The sequence below is a fragment of the Alosa sapidissima genome, chromosome 4 (assembly GCF_018492685.1).
Source record: "Alosa sapidissima isolate fAloSap1 chromosome 4, fAloSap1.pri, whole genome shotgun sequence".
Classification (NCBI taxonomy): Eukaryota; Metazoa; Chordata; class Actinopteri; order Clupeiformes; family Clupeidae; genus Alosa; species Alosa sapidissima.
The window spans coordinates 40,231,002-40,248,501 of record NC_055960.1 but is presented as its reverse complement, the minus strand read 5'-3'; the positions used below and the strand labels follow the sequence as shown (position 1 = coordinate 40,248,501).

The following is a 17,500-nucleotide window of genomic DNA, read 5'->3' as shown; positions in this document are numbered from 1 at the left end:
ACGCTTTTGCGCCCACTTCAGGCGTATTTGTCTCGCAATGTACGTATAAAATCATTGCGAGGTATGTACAAACAGGCCGCAATGATGTAAAAGCACAAACTGCCTGTTGCGGGAGCCGAAAGTGGCAGATTGCGTTTGTCATATCATGCATATGCATTCATGGGAGGATCCAGGGGAAAGTGGGAGTTTAGCGTAAAAAGATGGGAGGGGAAGAGTAAAGAGCGCCTAGTTATGTATTCCGCGGTATGTACAAAGACTGCTCCTGAAAGTACAAGTCTATTCTGCGCCTAAATACTTACGCCTTGTAAAAGCAGGTGTTAATCCAAATTGCAGTTCAATGCGTCAATAAGAGAACCTTTCAAAAACAACAGAATCGCTATTTAGAGCACCAGTTTTTGTGGTGAAAGTATTTGTACCACCAAAAGCAACCTTAACTTTCGTTGGCCTTTCGAATGTCTTACTTTCACTTTCACATCATTCACTTAAACTTTCCTACTTGCTAGATTTGATCAATCTTCCATAGCCTACGTGCATAAGTAGTTTGAGTAGAACTACTGATCTTCATTATCTCCCTGCTTGTTGACATCTTATCATGTATAGTATTATTTCATGATCGCTAAACGTTTGATTCTTTTTAATGTTGTCATCAGTTAACTTCATTCAACTGCGCTTGTATGTAGGTGCTGCCACTCAGTTGTGGACATTCGTAAATTGCGTTTATGGGCGGAGAAAGGCAGAGAAAGGAGCAGTTTACACTAAGGATTGAACGATTAATAAATACGACGGAAACTTGGGTCTGACAGCGTTCGCAATCTGCGGTGTGTCCATGACGCTGATAACGCTACGTTCGCAAATGTACGTATCGCATCGGGCCCACTGTTTGTTGGAGCAGTGTGCAAGAGTCACCACGGTGTGGACTGTGTGTGTGTGTGTGTGTATGTCTGTGGCATGAGTGTGTGTGTGTGTGTGTGTGTGTGTGTGTGTGTCTGTGGCATGAGTGTGTGTATGTGTATGTCTGTGACATGAGTGTTGTGAATGTGTGTGTGTGTGTGTGTGTGTGTGTGTGTGTGTGTATATGGCATGAGTGTGTGATCGTACCGAGACCCTGCCACTGGCTATGGCCTTGTTTATTGCCATGGCGATAGCCACTCTTCCTTTCTGGTCTGAGTAGAGGATGCGAGCCTGGGAGCCAACCACCTGCCGGCAGGAAAACACAGAGCCAATCAGATTAAGTTAGTGAAGACAGCCAGCCTATCAAGAGCAGGCAAAACAACACAGAAGAAGAACACATAAACAGAAGTAGTAATGTAGGTGGTGACGCTCTATTAATCAGAATAAAGCTATTTCATTACAGTTGTGTATCAATCCTCTCTCACACACACACACACACACACACACACCCCTACTGTATACAAGGGAGGCATGGACAACATCCCGCACACACGCACACACACGGGCAGCCGTGGCCTACTTGTTAGCGCTTCGGACTTGTAGCCGGAGGGTTGGAACCCCGACCAGTAGGCACGGCTGAAGTGCCCTTGAGCAGGGCACCTAATTCATTGCTGTCACACTGCAGCCACTCTACACTCTATACTGCACTCTATACTGCGGCCACTCTATACTGCGGTCACTCTACACTCTATACTGCGGCCACTCTACACTCTATACTGCGGCCACTCTACACTCTATACTGCACTCTATACTGCGGCCACTTTACACTCTATACTGCGGCCACTCTACACTCTATACTGCACTCTACACTCTATACTGCGGCCACTCTACACTGCGGCCACTCTACACTCTATACTGCGGCCACTCTATACTGCGGCCTATACTGCGGCCACTCTACACTCTATACTGCGGCCACTCTACACTCTATACTGCGGTCACTCTATACTGCGGCCACTCTACACTCTATACTGCGGTCACTCTATACTGTGGTCTATACTGCGGCCACTATATACTGCGGTCACTCTATACTGTACTTTATACTGCACTCTATACTGCGGTCTATACCATACATGTGGACTCGAGTCACATGACTTGGACTCGAGTCAGACTCAAGTCGTGATTTTAATTCAGACTCGACTTGATAAAATTAGGCATGACTTGCGACTCGACTTGGACTTGAATACTATTCAATCGAGACTTGACTTGGACTTTGCCTCTTTGACTTGTAATGACTTGACATGTCTCGAGTCAAAAAATACATTTCCTGATCGTGGACCAGTCACCCCAGAGATGCTTTCACTTCCGCGATGAAAAAAACAAAACACATAGTGGACACAAACAGGCAGAGCACAGTGATGATCAGTCAGTGCTTCTGTTACCACCACGCATCACGCACTGTGTGTAGGGCACCAAGAGACAGAGGAAGGACCAATATTAAATAAAGATTATAGCTTTACTGCAAACTGATTTGCATTCTTGTTAGACAACGTTTACAATGTCAAACCAACAGCATGTTACATAAAGATGATCCTTTTCGGGTCCTCTCCATTAAGATCCAACTTGCTAGCCTACTCCATTTAATTGAGAATGCGTTTCAGCGCGCGCGGAAGGGAGAGAAAACAAGTGGCAGGTTCCAGCTGGCTTCCTTGTTGATGATGATTGATATCTCCTTTTTAATATAAGAAACGTATAAAGGGAAATCATGAAGGAAACAAAGACGAGATTAGAGGAAATTGCGGATTTATCTGGTTCTCACTAGGCTACTGTTGTAAACTGTGAGAGCCAGGGCACTTTGACATAAGCTGCGCTCACTGTGATTTGGAAAATGGACAAGAATATGAAGAGTTGTCTTTGCCTTTGTGTAATGGAACTGGTGAGTCTTCAAGTCTTCAATAATTCGTTTACATGAAGCACATGATATTATGCCGATTGAAACGCATTCCACGTAGCTAGGTGGCTACAGGCTATCAAGCTCATAACTCACTTTTAATTGCAAACAGAAAATGTCTAGCAAGCATCATGTCATTACATGCTTTTATTTCCAAAGGAATGAAAGCTGTTTGTGCCAACTTAATATCATGCTTATCATTGTTAATATTGTGCTATACATGTGGCACAAACAATGTTAGAATTTGTGGACTAGCTCTGGCCATAGCTATATTTGAATGGAGCTGGTAAAAAATATCATTACAGTAGGAGAATGTGTGGACAGTGGCACACAATGGGCTTAAAGTGACAGTGCACCATTTACAAATGAGATAAACAGCATCAAATGTGTAGTATTTAAGAAATGAATACTTTAAAACAAAATTACTATAATAATATAGAAGTGTTTTACTTTTACCTTTGTGGTTACTCAGTAATTTTCTGATTTATGCTGTATTTAATAGGCCATATAAGAAGCTTAGTCTTTAGGGAGAAATTTTACTTTTTAACCGCAATTAATCTAGATTAACTCATTTCAAAATATTAGATTAATTAGTTTTTTTAATCGTTTGACAGCCCTAACAAAAACGTAAAATATTTAACCGCAGCAATTTACTAATTTAGCAGGCAAATCTGTGGCCTAGCACAGTGAAATGCCATCAGTCAAATTATTACTCATCCTTACAGTGGACGCTGCAATTTGGAAAAACAATATATATTTGCTGCTGTGCTGAGTGTCTTATAGCTATCTGTTTCGTACAGATTACTCAGGTATGCTCATGCGTATATTTCACAGGTATGCGCATGCATATATCATAAAAGCTTTCAAGACAGAACCATTGAACATATTTTAATCTGTATTTATAAAAAAATACTGTAGATTAGATTGATGTGTTAAAATTATGATCGATAGGCTAATAATGACATTATTAAGTGAAGAGTACCTGATGACTTGTTCAGGACTTGAAAAAGATTGGGACTTGGACTTGGACTCGACTTGGCTTTGATGTGACTTGGACTTGACTTGCCCTTCTCTGTATTTACTTGGGACTTGACTGCTAAGACTTGGGACTTACTTGTGACTTGCCAAACAGTGACTTGGTCCCACCTCTGGTCTATACTGTGGTCTATACTGCGGCCACTATATACTGCGGCCAGTCTATACTGCGGCCACTCTACACTTTATACTGCGGCCACTCTATACTCTATACTGCACTCTATACTGCGGCCACTCTACACTCTATACTGCGGCCACTCTACACTCTATACTGCACTCTATACTGCGGCCACTCTACACTGCACTCTATACTGCGGCCACTCTACACTCTATACTGTGGCCACTCTACACTCTATACTGCACTCTATACTGCGGCCACTCTTCACTCTATACTGCGGCCACTCTACACTGCGGCCACTCTATACTGCGGCCACTCTACACTCTATACTGCGGTCACTCTATACTGCGGCCACTCTACACTCTATACTGCACTCTATACTGCGGCCACTCTACAATCTATACTGCGGCCACTCTACACTCTATACGGCGGCCACTCTATACTGCGGCCACTCTACACTCTATATTGCACTCTATACTGCGGCCACTCTATACTGCGGCCACTCTACACTCTATACTGCGGCCACTCTACACTCTATACTGTGGCCACTATATACTGCGGTCACTCTATACTGCGGCCACTCTACACTCTATACTGCGGCCACTTTACACTCTATACTGCGGTCACTCTACACTCTATACTGCGGCCACTCTACACTCTATACTGCGGCCACTCTATACTGTGGCCACTCTACACTCTATACTGCACTCTATACTGTGGCCACTATATACTCTATACTGCGGCCACTCTATACTGCGGTCACTCTACACTATATACTGTGGCCACTATACACTCTATACTGCGGCCACTCTATACTGCGGTCACTCTACACTCTATACTGCGGCCACTCTACACTCTATACTGCGGCCACTCTATACTGCGGCCACTCTACACTCTATACTGCGGCCACTCTATACTGCGGCCACTCTACACACTATACTGCGGTCACTCTATACTGCGGTCACTCTACACTCTATACTGCACTCTATACTGCGGTCTATACAGTCACTCTATACTGCGGCCACTCTATACTGCACTCTATACTGCGGTCTATACTGCGGCCACTCTATACTGCGGTCACTCTACACTCTATACTGCGGCCACTCTACACTCTATACTGCGGCCACTCTATACTGCGGCCACTATACACTCTATACTGCGGCCACTCTATACTGCGGCCACTATACACTCTATACTGCGGTCACTCTATACTGCGGTCACTCTACACTCTATACTGCACTCTATACTGCGGTCACTACGGTCACTCTATACTGCGGCCACTCTATACTGCACTCTATACTGCAGTCTATACTGCGGCCACTCTATACTGCGGTCACTCTATACTGCGGTCACTCATCTAAAATGCAGTAGCCCAGTCTATACCAACCTCATATACTACGCATCCCACGTTATTAGGCTACTGGCATGCCGACGACGAGGGCAGCGGAAAGTGAAAGTTGCACAGTCCAGGCTAGGAGGACGAAGAACAACTTTTACAAATAAAGAATCCCAATGACCACTCTTACAAATAACAAATCCCGATTACTACTACGCTGCTGTCTGGGGGCTTTTACAAATAACGAATCCCGATTACCACTCCGCTGCTGTCTGGGGGCTTTTGCTAAATGCAAATCATGAAATACAAGCCTTACAGTGAAAAACGGATATTTTCGTATCCTATAATGATAACGAAAGAAAATGTTTATTTTAACACGGTGGAGAAGGACGCATTTGGCGCTTCAGTGCTGTAGCCTCACAAAAATATTAGAGCTAGAATTTCCTAGTCATAACAATAACAATTCATTAGGGCTATTTTCTGCTAAAACATTACATATTTAGTTACATGTAAAAAAATACAATAACACATTCACGTTGCAATTGCACGTTGCAAGGAATTATTTGAACAAAACGGTAGTCTCACATAGACTAATAAGTCTTTTACTTTTGCACTGTTTGACTGACAGCCTCTAAAGTACCCTACATAGGCATCACTTTTCATCATCAGAAAAGTTTTTTTTTATGTTTTAGCCTACAGCAGGAATTAGTGCCTGGCCTGTGGGGGCGTGGCATCATGATGATTGCTTTCCGTTGTGATGTCTCTCAACCATCGTAATATCATCGTCCATCGGCACAACCCAGACACACACACACACACAGACACACACACCCCTACTGTATGCAAGGGAGGCATGGACAACATCCCGCAGACACACACACACACACACACACACACACACACACACACACACACACACACACACACACACAAAGAGACACACACATACACACACACACAGAATTATGCCTTCTGAGTGGCCATGCCCAGGGCCAAGCTTTTGTGCCTAGCTGCCTTGTGTGACACCTGATGTGTGTGTCAAATTTAAAAACTTTTCGACCATGTTAACCACCTCAAATAATAATAGTAATAATAATCCTTACAAAAACAATAAGGCCTTGCGCCCTTCTGTGCTCGGGCCCTAATCAATAACCATATCAAGTCAGTAAATGAGAAGCAAGAAAAAGGTAATCAAAAGTGTTGTATGGGGTTCCGGTGACATGGCGGCAGCGTGATTTCAGTTCGCTCAATACCTCCCCCGAAATTAACTCTATATTTTGTCTATCCTACAACTAAAAGGAAAATATGTCTAGCAGCCGAAACTAAGTTATGAACCTTTGCTCCGGAACACATATGGAATTTAATAAGTATCAATCAAAGAAGAAAACTGCAAACAAACAAACAGCTGGAGATGCAAACAGCATGGCCGAATTAAGTGAAATGCACAAATTATTTGCTGAGTTAAAAGATTCTTTAAGCAATGAGTTCAAAGGACTGAAGGATGAACTGAAAGACTTTCGTCAAGAGACAGAGCGCGATATCAAAATGATTATGCAACAAACGGCTGATTTGAACCAAAAGCTGGACGCAACAACAATGCGCGTTGATCAATTGGAATCCCGGGTGAGTGACTTGGATGATGCCGAGGCCGATAATCAGAAAACTATGAAATGGGTGAAATCTCGAATTGATGAACTTGTTGAACAGATGGATCATTTGGAGAATAAGTCGAGACAAAATAATTTGTGCATTTACAACGTAGCCGAAAAGAGTGACATCATGGCATTCCTCGATCAACTGATTGGGAAAGAGCTTGGAGTGCAGGGGGATTTGAACATTATTCATGCCCATCGCACTTATCAAGAACGTAAAGACTTTGTTCGGCCCATTATTGTTGCCTTCCTTAATAACTGCACTAAAAGACTCGTCTTGCAAGCTGCCTGGGCAAAGAAGGTAATGCTAAACAATACACGGATTTACTTTGATCACGACTTTACCTTCAAGGTGAGACAACAAAGATCCCTGTACAAGCCTATCAGACTACAGTGAAAAGCCCAGGCCATCAAAACCCATATTCTGGTTCCCGCTAAACTAAAAGTTTTCAACGACAACGGGTCTGCAACAATCTTCCCAACTCCAGCCGCAGCAATTAAAGAACTGGAAGAAAAAGTATTATACAAGGCCGAACACGAGAATCCGCACTGATTAATGATCTCACACTGGAGGTATGACTAGAAAACACAATGACTTGGACATTGATCTGGTTTTTCCTATTTACTTAAGAATGCCAATGTAGCCCTTGAACTTTATTTTTTGGTTACTTTCTTTGTTCATCTCTCCTTTGCAGAGACAAAAAACAAGGAGACAATGTTTATTGAAATGTTTAAGTAGGCCTAAATAGTAGGAACGCCACTGTTTGTATTAAATAAAAAAAATAAACGAATGATTTGATTATAGCTTTCTCGGATACTCAGTGACAGTCTAATGCTATTCTGGAGCTAAACAAGTTTATTTAAGATAGGCCAGAAAGCGATTATTTGGTTATTGTAGGAACTGACACAAATGGGGGAGGGGGGCACTCCATACGCTGCCTCAGGGTATGTAGCCTAAACTAACGTGGTTACATTGACCCTAACTCTTAGATAAAACAACGGTCACCAGAAGATATCACCCAGCAATGGGGTGGTGCAGATGGAACTTTTTTGTTGGTCTATATGTGAGTGAGGATGTGTGTTTTACATGTGTTAAATGTAGTTTTCTTGTTTTTCAGTTTTTTTATTTCATAAATCCTACCCGTCATGCTAGTCTGATTGGTTGCAAGAGTATTTTCTTTATTTTTTTATTTGAAGGACTGCTATGGATAAAACATTAAAAGTAATAACTTGGAATGTTAAAGGTATAGGACATCCTATCAAAAGGAAAAGAATACTTGCGGCTCTTAAAAAAGAGAAAGTGGGTATAGCCTTATTGCAAGAAACTCACCTTTCACCTGAAGAACATCTTAAACTACAGAAAGATTGGGTTGGACAGATTTTCTTTTCATCTTTTAAAACAAACAGCCGAGGAGTTGCCATTTTGTTTCACAAATATATATCCTTTGAATTAATTAATCAGATTTCAGATACAGAGGGAAGATATATATTGGTGAATGGGAAAATTTGGGGCAAAGAGATAACTATACTTAATATATATGCGCCTAATACAGATACACCTACATTCATTTCTGATATGGTCTCTCTTTTGAATACACAATGCATAACATTTGGATTGATGGGAGGAGATTATAATTTAACTCTTTCATATCTGGATAAATCCTCGCACTCTGGAGGTTCCAACCCTAAATCTGCAAAAATGTTGCGTGCATTGGGATTAGAAACAGGGTTAATAGATGTATGGCGAGAAATTAACCCTACAAAAAGGGATTATACCTTCTTTTCCAATAGACATAAATCTTACTCTCGTTTAGATTATTTTTTTCTTCCTAAAAAATTTATGAAGTTTGTTTCATCTTGTGATATACATGGAATTTCTATATCAGACCATGCAATGGTCTCCTTGGATATCACTTTAATTGAAGCTTATACATCTAAAATGTGGAGATTTAATAACATGCTATAAGAAGATGAAATATTTTGTAAGAGAATGAGAGAGAGCATTGAAGATTTTAATACTTACAATTTATCACCTGATATAGCCCCATCCATACTTTGGGATGCCGCAAAAGCTACTTTCAGAGGACACATTATATCATATTCCTCTTATAAAAACAAAGAAAGAAAATCAATCACTAACGGTCTGAAGGAAGAATTATTATTAAGAGAAGCACTACACAAGCAAGATCAATCTGAAGAAAATTGGAACAAATTAGTTATAGCCAGAGCAATTTAGATCATTCAAACTATATAAAGCAAAAAATATGTATTTGAAACAAAAAATGCATGAATTTGGGAACAGACCAGGTAAACTATTGGCACACTATTTAAAAAAGGAACAAGCTAAGAGAACTATAATGTCCATTAAGACTGAAAATGAAGTAACATACGATCCATTAGGAATTAATAAGCACTTTTTTTATTTTTATAGTGATTTGTATAAATCAGAAAATATTTCAATCCCTGAGGCAACAGCCTTCTTAGACCGTCTGGATCTACCACAGGTTACAGCCTCAGACCAACAAAGCATTAATAAAAACTTTTCTGAGGAAGATGTCCTTTCTACAATTAAATCATTGCCTGCCAATAAATCCCCAGGACCAGAAGGTTTTTCGGGAGAATTCTATAAAACTTTTTGGCCACAACTTAAATCAGTTTTTATGTTAATGGTCAACGACTTCTCTACTCATAACACTCTTCCTGATTCTATGAAAACAGCTAGAATCTCTGTTTTACTGAAAGAAGGTAAAGACCCACAAAGTTGTGCCTCCTATAGGCCTATAAGTTTGCTTAATTGCGACTATAAAATTATCACCAAGTTGTTATCAAAAAGATTAGAAGCAATTCTCCCTAAATTGATAAAATTAGATCAAACTGGATTTATTAAAGGTCGTCACTCATCTGATAATACTAGACGGCTGTTTAACATCATACATTATCTGAATCAGGATAAAATACCCTCATTATTAATATCACTTGATGCTGAGAAGGCGTTTGATCGTTTAGAGTGGGATTTTTTGTTTTTGGTACTAAATAAATGTAATCTAGGCTATAATTTTATTAAATGGATCAAAGCAATATATGATACTCCAAAGGCAACTGTTTGTACGAATAGTGTGGAATCTCCCCCAATGCAACTAGGAAAGGCAAGGCTGCCCTCTTTCCCCATTATTATTTGTTATTGCTTTAGAGTGACTGGGCCTGCCAAGTTAGAAATATAATAAGTTGGAAGCTGGGAACTAGTTCGCTTTGGGTCACATTGGAATCACTAACATGCTATCCATTGGAGATCACAACAACACTTTATGTTAATAAATTGCAGTCCCTGATGAGTGTAGGGATGCCCCCTTTACAAACTACATTGAAAGTTTGGCAGGACTGCAATAGGTATCTGAATACAGAAGGCCATATAAGCAAAGAGTCTCCTATTGCATTTAACCCCGACTTTCTAGCTCTTTCTCAAACTGATTTTCGAAACTGGACATTTCATGGTCTGAAAACTTTTTCAGACATGTTTGAGGAGGACTCCGAGTCCATTAAATCCTTTACTGATATTTGTGCAGAATATCAAATACCCAGAACAGACTTTTTTTTAAATATTTGCAAGTTCGTCACATCATTGTATCTTTACATAAAAAGGGACAACTTAGACTCTATCCCACTGAGCTGGAACAATTTATTATTACTGCTACTTCGGTTAAGGGGAAGATATCCCACCTGTACAGAACTCTGTCTGAAAGTTCACAGAACTCTTTTTTGTCTCTGAGAACAAACTGGGAAATAGAGTTTAAAATGACTTTCAGTTAAAAAAGAATGGTTAATTCTGTGCACTCAATTTACCTCACCTTTGACTACAAACATTAAAGTTAAAGAAACTAATTATAAATTCCTTTATAAATACTATGCAACTCCAGTGAAGCTTAATAAGTTTGATGCCACTAATTCTCCTATGTGTAGAAAATGTGAAACTGAATTTGGAACATTTATGCATTTATTTTGGCATTGTAAAGCTGTTCACTCCTTTTGGGAGAAGATTCATAAAGCAATTCAGGATATGTGTAACTGTACTTTTGAGCTGTGCCCTATGTTATATTTGTTGAATTACGATGTGGAAAATAAGTTTCCCTATACAAGAAAATGTGTGTTTATATATTTTGCTAAAAAATGTATACTTAGTACATGGATTTCCCAGTCAGGACCCACCTTGGGTCAATGGCTGGAACAAATAATAAACTTGTTGCCCATCGAAGAAATCACAAGTAAACGACATTCAATACTGCAAGATTACTTATCTACTTGGTCCTTAATATTGAATAATATACATACTATAAAATAACTAACTTAGATTGAATAATGGATAACCCACAGACTGTGATAACGTAGGATTATTATTATTATTATTCGGATTGTTATTGTCTTTTTTTTTTCTTTTCTTTTCTGTCCTGTGGATGTGTCTAGATGTGTTGTCCCTGCTGTCCTGTGGATGTGTCTCGATGCTTTGTCCCTGTTGTTTTGTGTGTTGTCGTGTTTCGATGTGTGTGTGTTGTATGTGCTAAATTGTGAAGAAAAAAAAAAAAAAAAAAGTGTAATGCAAATCAGTGTAGTGTAGGCTATGTGTAGTGTAGGCTATGTGTAATGCAAATCAGTGTAGTGTAGGCTATGTGTAATGCAGATCAGTGTAGTGTAGGCTATATGTAATGCAAATCAGTGTAGTGTAGGCTATGTGTAATGCAAATCAGTGTAGTTTAGGCTATGTGTAATGCAAATCAGTGTAGAGTAGGCTATATGTAATGCAAATCAGTGTAGTGTAGGCTATGTGTAATGCAGATCAGTGTAGTGTAGGCTATGTGTAGTGTAGGCTATGTGTAATGCAAATCAGTGTAGTGTAGGCTATGTGTAATGCAGATCAGTGTAGTGTAGGCTATGTGTAGTGTAGGCTATGTGTAATGCAAATCAGTGTAGTGTAGGCTATATGTAATGCAAATCAGTGTAGCGTAGGCTATGTGTAGTGTAGGCTATGTGTAATGCAAATCAGTGTAGCGTAGGCTATGTGTAGTGTAGGCTATGTGTAATGCAAATCAGTGTAGTGTAGGCTATGTGTAGTGTAGGCTATGTGTAATGCAGATCAGTGTAGTGTAGACTATCTGTAGTGTAGGCTATGTGTAGTGTAGGCTATGTGTAGTGTAGGCTATGTGTAGTGTAGGCCATGTATAGTGTAGGCTATGTGTAGTGTAGGCCATGTGTAGTGTAGGCTATGTATAGTGTAGGCTATGTGTAGTGTAGGCCATGTGTAGTGTAGGCCATGTGTAGTGTAGGCTATGTATAGTGTAGGTTATGTGTAGTGTAGGTTATGTGTAGACTATGTGTAGTGTAGGCTATGTGTAGTGTAGGTTATGTGTAATGCAGATCAGTGTAGTGTAGGCTATGTGTAGTGTAGACTATGTATAGTGAAGGCTATGTGTAGTGAAGGCTATGTGTAATGCAGATCAGTGTAGTGTAGGCTATGTGTAATGCAGAACAGTGCAGTGTAGGCTATGTGTAGTGTAGGCTATGTCTAGTGTAGACTATGTCTAGTGTAGGCTATGTGTAGTGTAGGTTATGTGTAATGCAGATCAGTGTAGTGTAGGCTATGTGTAGTGTAGGCTACAGTGGGTCCCAGTTAAGTTTGGACGGGTTCCTTCATGAATCACGCACCCCATTTTCTCAGCAGAAATGGCACAAACTGCAGTTGACACAAACAACCACAAGGTGTCACTTGGGAGTTCTGCCACTACTATTTTTGATGCGACTTGACTTAACTGCTTCCATGACGCAGTGAGCCATTACCAAACATATATGATAATACAATAGCGTGAGTTTATATATCTTATACCCTATTTGTGGGGGCAGCCGTGGCCCACTGATTAGCACTCTGGACTTGTAACCGGAGGGTTGCCGGTTCGCGCCCCGACCAGTGGGCCGCGGCTGAAGTGCCCTTGAACAAGGCACCTAACCCCTCACTGCTCCCCGAGCGCCGCTGTTGCAGCAGGCAGCTCACTGCGCCGGGATTAGTATGTGCTTCACCTCACTGTGTGTACACTGTGTGCTGTTTGTGTTTCACTAATTCACCGATTGGGTTAAATGCAGAGACCAAATTTCCCTCACGGGATCAAAACTACTATATACTTATACTTGTCACGATTACTTATAGATTTGATAGTGTAACGATAAGCGCAGGAGACTTTCAGCGGGGGCACGGGAACTTAAATTGATCACGGTAGTTTAAGCTTACACTTAAACAGACAAAACATTCTAATATGAAAATGTAGATGCAATTGTTGTAAAATGGTGCAGCTCCTTTAAGAAAGCCCCGTGCGGGGGCGCTAGAGAGCAGGCCATGGAGTAAGCTGCGTTTTGGGGAGCTCTGCTGAATTTTATTTAGAAACTTTGTTTCTAGCATGCAATACTGTCCAAAAATATACATCTGAAGTTATACATTAGATAGCCTGCAACTACCTGTTTATTTTATTCTGAGGAAATTATGTCAATGGCGAAAAACCTTCGACAATTCACCTACACGGGAAGAAACACGGCTAACAGCAAACAAGCAAGTATGGCCGATGCTAAAACTGAACTTCTCGCTTCAATTAAGGATGACATTTCTGCATTACTCAGGTCAGAACTGAAAGACGCCCTTGCAAGTGAATTTGAGGCTGTTAAAACTGAAATACAGTCTGAAAAAAACAGAAATACAGTGCCATTATCGTGAAGCTACACTATCACCAGGACTGTGTTGATGTACTACGCCGGGCGAGGCAAGCGGGTGGCGCTTTGAAATACGGAGAATTGTCCATCTCAATATTTCCAGATTACCCCCCTACTGTGGCACGCGCAAGAACGAGGTTAAACAACTACTGAAAGACCGGTCAGATGTTCGCTATGGAGTCATTCACCCTGCGAAGTTTCGGATCACTCACAACAGGATTAGGAAGGACTTTCTTGATCCGAAACAAGCACTGCTATATGTCCAGTCGAACATCGTCGATGGCGGGAGACCCACTTCTAATGACTGAGAATTTGCAGAATGTAACTTAGGCCTAGGCTAGGCACATATTCTCTCATACATGATGTTATGGTGAGTGTAAGTACCGTTAACAATTACAAGCAGCCTTTAACTTTTATTTCTGTTCGATTTTATTTTTACAAGAAAGCAGGCTATAAGCATGTGAAGGACAATGCTATGTTACCTATAGTGATATAAAGAAGCGCTATCTCGATTTTATTTTTAGTTCAAAGCTTTTAGCAGAGCAACCTGTTAGAACTGTTCCCCAATACAAGCACAAATGTGTGGATACCACTGTAAGGGGTTTAGGGTTCACCTCGTTCTGATAATAGGTGACTTGGGGTGGGAAATAATCGCACTAGGTTTTTCTTTGAGGGTTTTGTTTTTTGGAGGATGTATCTTTGCTATGTTTGTTAAAGTTAGAGTCCATGAATACTTTTGCACGAAATGGAAAATGGTTAATGCACAGATGTTGACAGGAGATATAGGATGCCCTGTAAATTTCGTGAGCTGGAATGTTAAATCTTTAAATCACCCTGTGAAACGTAAAAAAGTATTGTCACATCTCAACCAATTGAATGTGGGAATAGCATTCCTCCAGGAGACGCATTTACGGATATCTGACCATTCTAGACTAAGAGGAGGGTGGATAGGCCAAGTATATCACTCTAATTTTCCTAATAAGTCGAGGGGTACAGCCATCTTAATTCATAAGAACATTCCATTTGCAATGTCAAAAGTAGAGGTAGATAGATCTGGCAGATATGTTATAGTCACAGGTAGATTGTATGAAACTCCAGTCATTCTAGCTACCAGATATGGACACACGTCTACCAGATATGGACACACATTACCTTATCTTGGCAGGGGATATGAATTGTGCTCTTTCCCATTTGGATCGCAGCTCACCCAGAGTCATATCCCCAACTAGATCTGCCCAGAGTCACATCCCCAACTAGATCTGCCCAGACTACTGAACTATTCCTCCGCTCGTACGGCATTTCAGATGTTTGGCGTTTTAACAATCTCACTTCCAGGTGTTATTCTTTCTTTTCACATGTTCACAAGACATATTCACCAATAGACTATTTTTTCATCGATAATTGTTTCCTTCCTATTGTCAGCAAATGTGAATATAATGCTATAGTTATTTCTGACCACGCTCCAGTGTTGATGAGACTACAGATACCCGTCTCACAAGCCACGTACCGCCCATGGCGCCTAAATAGTTTATGGCTGGCTGATGAATGCTTCGTTCAATTTATCTCATCTGAAATAGTTACATTTTTGGAATACAATAAAACACCAGGCATGTCATTTTCAACAATATGGGAATCCATGAAAGCATATCTAACAATATGGGAATCCATGAAAGCAAATCTAACAACATGGGAATCCATGAAAGCATATCTAACAATATGGGAATCCATTATTGTTATGCACTATTTAACACTTGAACAAATTTGTTATTATTTACAGGGTAATAACATTAAATTCAGTAATATCTGGCAACCTGTTCTTACATTGGTTGAACAGATGGACTCTAATGACATTGTATAATGTGAACGCCCCCCCCCCCCCATAATGTGATGTGTGATTTTGATATATACCTCCCTTTTTCTTTTCTTTTCTTTTTTTTTTTTTGTTGTCTGGTTTTTTTTTTCTTTCCAGTAATGGTGCGATGTGGGTGGGTTGTGGGTTGTTATGTGTCTGTTGTTTGTTGTATATGAAAATACAATAAAAAGACTTTGATATAAAAAAATAAAAAAAGAAAGCCCCGTGCGCAGGGATGGAAAGAGAGAAAGCGAGAGGGGATGTGTGTTAGAACTTAGATGCGTGTGGAAAAAGTAGACGTGCTGTTGAGACTGGAGCGAGTCATATTCAAAATAATGCAAAAAATAAATCCGCAGATAAAACCAATTATCCTCATTCATTGCAACCGCAGCATGCCTGCTTGCCGACGTTCAAACGAAAAAGATATCAAAGCACCTTTTGCGTTTGAATGTAGCACGAATTTTTTTTAAACAGCTGGACAAATGATTTAGCTAATTGATTATAGCCTGCACACCAGCAATTGTTGAACATTTACCTGTACATGAGAGTACCCCAGCCTAACAAGCATGTTGCATGTTGTAGGCCTACTGTAGAAAATTTCACTTAAATTGCAACCGCAACTTGCCGACGTTCAAACGACAACGAAAAAGATATCAAAGCAACAAGAGGGTTGAGTGAATGACACGGAGTTCAGACTCATATTGCTCCTCATAACCATCTATAAAAAAAAAGTGTTTTTTCTTTTCTTTTTGAGCACGTCCGAATCCCAGGACATAACGCACTGGACCTTATAATAGGCTCGAGATATAATTCCAAAGAGGGCAGATAGGGGCCTACTGCACTTAAAACTTAAAAAGATTGAACGAAGCTTCCCGAAATTTTAATTTGCGATCAGTGACTGGCATCAGGTGAAGCTTTTCGAAGTTGAACAGTCTATTAAAAACTATTTGCGCACCTCAATGTCACAGGAGAGACTGGGCTCTCCCTTCTATGAATTGAAAAAGACGTTATGCTACCTGTAAACTGGCCTATGATTTCATTGCTGAGTTTGCGGCAAAGCAAGACAATGTTTTTTCAGGTCAGGATACATTATTAAACTTTGACTAACGTTTCGATGTGTCGATGTTTTTGACTAACAAACATCGAAACGTTAGTCAAAGTTTAATAATGTTCTGCACCTTTTACTAAAGAATTAAGAAAATTAAGAAGACATCTGAGCTGCACCGGCGTCTCTCCTTCTCTCTAACACTTTTTGGCTTTGGCTAAATATTTCTAAAATCATTAGAGTTTCACTAGTCACATGTTTTAACAAGCAACACTTGTTATTGAACTAATAACAGACATGTGTCGAAAATTGACTTTATTTTCCATACGGAGAAATAACATATGCAGAGTCTAACCAAGGTCAATCTTGCCAAAAAAAACCTCAAACCTGAAAACACATGAGGTTGCAAAACATCACAAAACTAACACACGAATATTTTTGTATTGCAATCATTGTAGCCTACAGTTGTAACAGCGTGTAACAGTTGTTTTACTCCCCATATGCGCTCATTATAAAGAACGTTTAACGTGTCCCAAAAACAGCTATCAAAAAACCAGGAGCAACACCTTGCAAAAAATGATAACAATAGGCCTAGGCCATTATATGGCTCTGCTCCTGCCTAGATTCGAACTCAGAACTGCCTGAAAGTTGCAGACCTGTTCTGGAAATATGCGCATTAAGTATATATATTTTTTTAATCCCGTGAGGGAAATTTGGTCTCTGCATTTAACCCAATTGGTGAATTAGTGAAACACAAACAGCACACAGTGAGGTGAAGCACACACTAATCCCGGCGCAGTGTGCTGCCTGCTACAACGGTGGCGCTCTGGGAGCAGGTGACTTGCTGAAGTTTGGCACTTCAGCCACGGCCCACTGGTC

The 17,500-nt window shown here is 40.3% G+C and overlaps 1 protein-coding gene across 1 annotated transcript in view; it reads right to left on the bottom strand.

Annotated features, from left to right (window-relative positions):
* The window catches only part of uroc1 (urocanate hydratase 1), a 69,125-nt gene that overhangs the window by 4,802 nt on the left and 46,823 nt on the right, over positions 1-17,500 (bottom strand). The window contains exon 15 of the mRNA XM_042090368.1: positions 1,099-1,197. Coding sequence (XP_041946302.1) covers positions 1,099-1,197 — 99 coding nt within the window. The remainder of the gene's footprint in view (positions 1-1,098; positions 1,198-17,500) is intronic.